The sequence below is a fragment of the Myotis yumanensis genome, unplaced genomic scaffold, assembly GCF_028538775.1.
Source record: "Myotis yumanensis isolate MYYU_CA2020_CCGP unplaced genomic scaffold, mMyoYum1.0.hap1 SCAF_9, whole genome shotgun sequence".
Lineage (NCBI taxonomy): Eukaryota > Metazoa > Chordata > Mammalia > Chiroptera > Vespertilionidae > Myotis > Myotis yumanensis.
Genome location: NW_027223760.1, coordinates 72,577,923 through 72,585,448, shown reverse-complemented (window position 1 = coordinate 72,585,448; position 7,526 = coordinate 72,577,923). Strand labels below are relative to the sequence as shown.

Below are 7,526 nucleotides of genomic sequence, written 5' to 3'. Positions count from 1 at the left end.
TTTAAGGGCATTCAAGAGAAAATTACAATATAAATGTAAATTATAACATTGTCCTGCTCCAAACAATTTCATTGTCATTGATCTTGGATCAACTTGAGCAACTACTTAGTATGACAGGACTGTCTTCACTATGAAGACGGTGCACCGTCTAGAAGGGGGTCATCTCACCGATGCCCCCGCTCTTCCCTGAGTGGCTCTGGATGCCCAGGGGTCGCTTGGAAGGGATTGGGGCGCAAAGAGGGAAGAGTTGGATGAAGTTGCCCGAAGAGGCCGTTGAGGGTTCAGGGGGGATTGAGAAAGCCTATTCCTTCTTGATTCCAACCTAAAGTTCCCTGTGAAGCCAGCCACAGCCCACTGGTAGAGCCCCCAGCTCCATGTCCACATGGAGGGGAGACCCTCTCACCCTGAGAGGCCCCCACCCCAAGGGGGAGCCGACGGCCACCCTTCCCCCGGCCATGGCTCCCCGCCCGGTCCCCACCCAACAGGGGCCTCGGGCTCCAGGGCCACCACCGCCAGCCACCCGGGCACCATCTTCCAGGAACTGGCCTCTACCCCACTGGCCCCGCCCCTCTTCGGAGAGCACCCAATGGGCGGAGCCGAGGCCGCGGTGGGCGGGGCCGGCGGCGGGCGCCTTTAAAGAAAGGCAGAGGGTGAAAGGAAGCGGGAGAGGAGAAGAAAGAGAAGCCGGGAGGCGAGGCGCCGTCCAATGACAAAGCCCAGGGGTGGGCGCCGGCCGCCATCTTGCACCGGCGGCGGGATCGCCCGCGTCCTCCGCCCTCGGAGGGGGAGGGGCGGCGGCCGAGGCGAGAAAAGTAGCGACAGGCGCGCCGGGCGGTAGGCGCCTTCAGCGGCCGCCGCCGCGGAGCCGGCCGGGCGCGGGGGGAGGCGGCGGCGGCGGCGGCGGCGGCGGCGGCGGGGCCCGGCGGGCGCGGGCGGCCCCGAGCGGCCTCCGATGCGGCGCTCCGGGAAGAGGCGGCGGCCCCCGGCGGCCCCGGCCTCGGCCTTCCGGGGCGGCGGCGGCGGGAGGGCCGGCGCCGGGGCCGGGCTGGCGGCGCAGGAGGAGAAGGTGGTGCACTCGCGCTCGCAGCTGTCGCTGGCCGACACCACCAAGGCGCTGGGCGAAGCCTTCAAGCTGTTCATGCCCCGCAGCACGGAGTTCATGAGCTCGGACGCGGAGCTCTGGGGCTTCCTGTGCAGCCTCAAGCACCAGTTCTCCCCGCACATCCTGCGCAGCAAGGACGTCTACGGCTACGCCTCCTGCCGGGCCCTGGTGCCCGACCCCCCGGCGCCCCCGGCGCGCAGGCCGGCGCGGGGCCGGGCAGCCCGGAGGGCGGCCCGGAGGAGGCGCCGCGGAGTCCCGGCGGCCGCCGCCCGCAGGAGGAAGAAGCCGCCGCCGCCCCCGCCGGCCCCGCCGGCCCCCGGGGAGACCCGCGCCGCGGAGCCCGGGCCCCTCGGCGCCTGCTTCGGCGGCCGCACCCTGGAGGAGATCTGGAGGGCGGCCACCCCGACGCTCACCAGCTTCCCCACCATCCGCGTCGGCGGCGACGTGTGGGGCGAGCGCAGCCTGGCGGCCGTGCGGCGCCGGGCGCGCCAGGTCCTGCGGGTGAACCTGGAGCCCGTGGTGAGGCTCCGCCGCTTCCCGGTGCCTCGGGCGTGAGCGCAGCCGCCCGGCCCCCCGCCCCCCGGACGGAGCCCCCGCCTGGAGGGACGAACAGGTGTCAGTCGAGTGTTTACAGATGCGGCCGGGACTCGGTCCCCGTGTGCACTTTACGGGCGAAGCAGCCGCCGGGTGGTGCCCTGGACGCGGCGCCGCCGTCTGGGACCCCGGGGCCGTGTGCCCGCCGCTGCCCCTCGGCGCCCGGTCTGCGGGGGGAGGAGGCCGCTGGACCCGCCGGAGGGGCCCCCTCCTCCTCCCCCCGACGGGGACGTCCCCGGGACCGCGGGGCAGGTCCCTCCTCTCCCTTCGGACTCTACCTCACTGGTCTGGAAGCCCTCCGAAGAAGTCATTCTTTTCCCAAAGGATTTGGTTCCACGCCCGTGTCACAAGTCAGAACCCACTTGCTTTTGACACCCCTCCTCCTCCTCGATACCTTTTTCCCCCCCTTTCCGTTTTGCCTGCCACCCCTCTCCCCGAACAACCGGTTGGCCGTGTTTCGTGGTGTTGCACTCGCTCGTGCTCAGGGTATTCCGACTCCCGCTCGGTTCCCGGTGTGGACTGGATTCCAGCGCTGTGACCAAGGATGTTTTCCAAGCGACACCAGCTTGTGGCTGACTCTTCATCGTGCAAGGATTTGTACGGCTTTGATGGCACGCAAAGAGATGCAAAATGCAACTGTGTCGGTTATTTTAAGGTGTTTCTAAAGATTTTTCTATTGACAAAGTTTATATTTACTGAGCTTCTAAAGAAAATGGTAGAAACTCAAGTTTTGTTTAGGGAAAGTTGACTTGTTAAACTTAAAAATTGAATAAAAATTAAAGTGCATTAAAACCATATGGCTTGTGATATTAAAAAAAAAATGAATGCATTATTTAAAAAAACGTTGGTTAAAGAAATGGATGGAATCCGATTAGAAATTATCTGGCCTCCTTGTACTGGTCCAACCTACAAATCCAGGAATATTTCGAGGGTAATTTATTTTGAAATGGGAGTCCAATCGGAGAAATGAATGATATATTTTGTGGTTAAAATGATAAACAGAATACTCACCAGAATTCTCAGAATTATACATGGTCTAGAAGAGGGGGGGCATTTCTTGGTAAAAGTAACTGGTTGAAGTTACTTGGGGCAAAATAGCTCTCATTTTCTTTCTTTTTGTTGTTGTTGGATAATAAGACGTGTCCAGACTAATACCACCACTTTTATAAACACGTTGACTTTTTTGCTCCACCAGTTTCCTTTTTTACCTTGTTTCCATTTAAGTTCATGTTTGCAGTTATGGGTCTTTGATAACTGAAGACCACAAGCAAGCCACACAGAGTGCTGACCCTGCTTTTACACTTTTATAATAAGTAGTGTTTATACCACATGGCCCAGTGTGTTACTTTAGATTATTCAAGTGCCTTTGGTCATTGGTGGCAGCAAGACTTAATGGTTTTTAGCCAGTGGTGCCACAGCCAGATTTTACTGTAATGTCTAAAGGGTCAAATAGTGTTTTTGTACCACTATCATTTCAAATTTGGGTATTCCGCCATGGAGCGATCTGTACTGGGCTGGAACTTCAGATATGTAATACTCAATATTAAGGTCTATCTCTGCTTGGTAGCTTCTTAGGAGAATAATGAGCTGCAATTTTGACTCTTGTGTTCTTAGAATTTAAATGGCATAGCTTTCTGAAATGATTTTTTTTCCAAGTTTAATAGTCCATTGTAGGAGCTTTGTGACTTTAATTTCAGTGTTTTTGTTAAAAAGAATATTTTATATATACACATATATATGACTTTATACCACTTTCCCAGTAAAGCATCATATTCTTTTATTCACTAGTCAACGGTAATGCATTGTAACAAACACATGAATAAATAAAAGTGAATAATTGGAAGATGGAGGGTGTTAAATTATATTTGTGTGATAGGAAGCTTATCTATATTCTTCTGGTTATTAGCTTCCACTGCCAATTATATTTCACTTATATAGGGTTTCTTCTCATCCGTTTCCCCTCTCCCCCCCTCTATTAACTTAGGCTAACTAGCACCTGAGGGAAAAATTTTGTATTTGTACCACTTCACTTTGTATATAGTTTTATAATAATTAAGAAATCTAATGGCCATATTAGAATGTAATTTCAACATACAGCTTATCTAGATAGTTTCCCAGAGGATTTTGAAATTAGGCTTAGCTGGGAGGATAACTTTCCTCGGCACAAAACTGAAAACATACTCACGGACACCATGCATTTATTGTAACTGAGATGCTTAATATTTTTTTCTCTCATGCCTTGTTGCTTTAGTACACTTGAACTCACATAAATGCTTCTTTGGATTACCTGGGCAGTCTGACTTCAGTTTGGATCTCATTGCCCTTCCTGAATACAATGTTATTTATCGGATTGACTGAAAAATCCATGCCATTTCTAGTTTGTAAAAATGATGTAAATCATTATTTTTGCCAAGTTTAGCATATGTTACAACTTCTAAAATGTGAAGAAACAACTAATATAGTTGATTAGCATATTAATAGGAAAGGGAAAGTATTTTATGGGTACTTTGGGGCAGAATGTGAAAATGAACTTGGCATGGTGGCCTTTATGGTGAGGCAACCGTTTACTGTCCTCTAAAGTGAGTCTGTAGCTTAGCTTGTAGATAGTTTTTGTAAGAAATCCTGTGATCGTTATTCATTCTTTTACCTTCTCAGATCTCAAATGGCACAAGTGGAGAGGGGAAGCCAGAAGGAAGTGTATCACCTTGCTATGCTTCCAATGAATTTTTAACTCTTGAGTGCCTAAATGTGGTGACTGGCACCTCAGATAACCTTTTGAAATTCCCGATGTCATTTTTTATCCTTCCTGTTAACCAGCAACTTATTTTTATGTTATGATTGTTGAGGGCAAGCTTCATTGTTGATAGTGCAAAGTGTCGTTGGGGTGTGTATTTATTTTGTCCAAGTTTGAGTACCCTATTGGGCAAGTGTAACTTAAGCCGGTGGCTGACACCTATTGATTTGCTATGTGCAAATCTGAAAACTCTTTAATAAAAAAATAAAAAAAATAAAAAATATTTGAATACAAAAAACTGAGCAATTTTGAACTCAAAAGTTTTTTGTTGTTTTAAGGGTTGTCACAGCACCCTTTAAATTGTTTTTTAATGGACATATATTCATAATATTTTATCTGTGTGTAAAATATTTCTTGATGGACTGTTATGTCTAAAGTGCATTATAAGGCAATTATTTGTAATGGAACTGAATTTTTTTGGACAGTTTGATGTGCATATGAGTAAGATTTACAATCTGGTTGTACTTTGCTTTTTAATTTATTAACTGTAAATAAATTTTAGAGAATACACAGTGTCTGTGTTTTCTAATGATGTTAAGAGTTTTTGAAATGGGATTTTATGTTTACATGTGAATTGGAAAGCATTTTAATATGCTATGGGATAAACTTTGACTTTTTTGTGAACTTCAAACTCCTGGAGGTTTTGAGATATGTGTTTTGTGCTATCTTGGGAATCTATGTTACATCAGTTCTTTACTGATCTAGTGAGTCTCCAGGACAGTGCCTCATGCTGAAGCCCAAGCCATTACCCAGTTTGTCAGCAATAAAGACTTTAAAAATGCATCACAATTTAGTTTTGAGTCCTGACTCCAAGCCCCCCTGGGTAGTGATAGAAACTCTAAAGCTCACATTCTTCCAAATTCTGAAAGAAAAGAATGTTCCATATGAGGAACACAGTAAGGGTTGTTTCACAGAATAAGAATAGAGCTAGACTTTTCATTACAGTCTAGTAGAAGTGGAATATTAGCAAGGGCAGGATTCACAGCTCTGTGTGGCCTGATTTTGTCTGTACCTGAGTTGCATCAAAAATGGAGTCGGCATAATGTAACAGCTGTGAATCACAGTGCCTGGGATAGAATGAAGGCTTTTTCGTTTGCATTAGAACTCTTAGATAAGTTACCTAAACTTTCTGTGCCGTTGCTTCCTCGAGACTCCAATGTGGTGAGTAAAAGAATGGATTACTGAAAGGATAAAAATGCATATTAATGGTGGCCACATAGGAACTAATAAATGCTATTAATTGGAGTCATGGGTGCTGAGAATAAGTATAGATGCTGAGAGTGGTCCTTTGGGAGTTTAGCATCCTGAGAACAGACTGTGGTCTGGGATAGCTAAAAGACAAGAGAAGCTAATTTGTGGTTCAATTAAAGATAAATCTGTATATATATATATATATTTTTTTAGCCTGCTGACAAACTATACAGCAGGAGGTTGGATTAAGTTGAATTATTAGACAGTTTTCATTATCGGGAGGTTTTTAGGCATTCTTAAAAATTTGGGGTCTTCTTTTATTACCCTGTTACCTTCAAAAGATGTTTAAAGTGAGCTTCTTATGTGTTTTAAACTATCTGAGAATTTATAAAAGTAATTGATTAAAGTTACTGACCTAAGAACTTGCCAAATTTCCACACTAAGTTTTCACTTGGAGTAAATTCATATGGATTGCTTAAGTACCATGTTACTCTACATGTACAGAACTAAATCGGAATTCATCTGTGTGAGGTTTGTACGTCCTATGTTAAAGGAAACAAATGAGTACAATAGTTATGTTTGAAGCAGCAAAAATTATTACTAAAAGTAAAAAAGATCCTAGTTGAAGCATTGATACTGATTTTTAGATTTAGGGTCTAAAGCTTTTAATTCAGCTCTAATTCCTCATGACACAAAGAATAACAGAACATATTCTACCTTGATGAGCAAGCCAAAGTTCTGTAGTATCTGAAGGTGACACAAAGGAATTTTCTTAGATGGAAGTTTTCCAGTAGTAAGAAGCTGAAAACTGCCCGATTTCAAATTTCACAAGAACAATGACTTCTCATTGTCCGCATTCATTTGTTTTGATACATGTCACCCCAAACCTTAACCTATAACATTATAAACATATCCAGAGCCCACATGGAAGGTAACGATCACAACTTCAAACACAATTGTTTGAATAAATATTCTACTGAACACAAAACTAGACTTCTTTTGCTTCTGAAACTATTCATAGAAATGTTGCATTGAGATTCTTCCAAGTATTGAAATTAACTGTAAAGTGTATGTATGTATGTGTGTGTGTGTGCGTGTGTGTGTGTGTGTGTGTGTATATATATATATATATATATATTCTTTAGGATTTTTTAAGTACATGTTCTTTAAATGTTTATTAGAACGTAGAATAAAGGGTGTGACTTAGGGTTCTAAAGTCTAGGTTAAAATATTGAAGCATATTAAAAATAAATATATTAAAAGAATTATTAACACAGCTTCATAAAATTTCCTAAGTTCAGTATTCTCATGGAACCAACACTCAGGTTAAAAAACAACATCAGAGCCGAAACCGGTTTGGCTCAGTGGATAGAGCGTCAGCCTGCGGACTGAAAGGTCCCAGGTTCGATTCCGGTCAAGGGCATGTACCTGGGTTGCAGGCACATCCCCAGTAGGAGATGTGCAGGAGGCAGCTGATCGATGTTTCTCTCTCATCGATGTTTCTAACTCTCTATCTCTCTCCCTTCCTCTCTGTAAAAAATCAATAAAATATATTAAAAAAAAAAAAAAAAAAAAACAACATCAGAGCATTACCAGTGCCCTAGAGGACCCCTTATACCTCTTCCAGTCACCATTCATCTCCCCTCCAAGATAACAGTTATCCTGACTTCTTACAGCATGGGTAACTTTTGCCTGTTTTTGGATTTTATATACATAGAATTATGTATCATGTGCCTAATTTATTCACTCAAAATTATGTTTGTGAGATTTATGTAAGTGCATGTAGTTTTAAATTGTTTATTCTCACTGGTGTATAGAATTCCATTGTGTAAATATTCTACAGTG

At 45.3% G+C, this 7,526-nt stretch overlaps 1 protein-coding gene across 1 annotated transcript; it reads left to right on the top strand.

Annotated features, from left to right (window-relative positions):
* Positions 1-917: 917 nt before the first annotated feature.
* Positions 918-4,998, top strand: CCDC71L (coiled-coil domain containing 71 like). Its single transcript, XM_070424642.1, has one exon. It carries the CDS (start codon positions 953-955, stop codon positions 1,655-1,657), a length of 705 nt encoding a protein of 234 aa, XP_070280743.1. The 5' UTR covers positions 918-952; the 3' UTR covers positions 1,658-4,998.
* The last annotated feature ends 2,528 nt before the right edge of the window (positions 4,999-7,526 follow it).

Coding starts and splice junctions, on each gene's coding strand:
- CCDC71L (XM_070424642.1), top strand. CDS start 953: ATGCGGCGCTCCGGGAAGAGGCGGCGGCCCCCGGCGGCCCCGGCCTCG.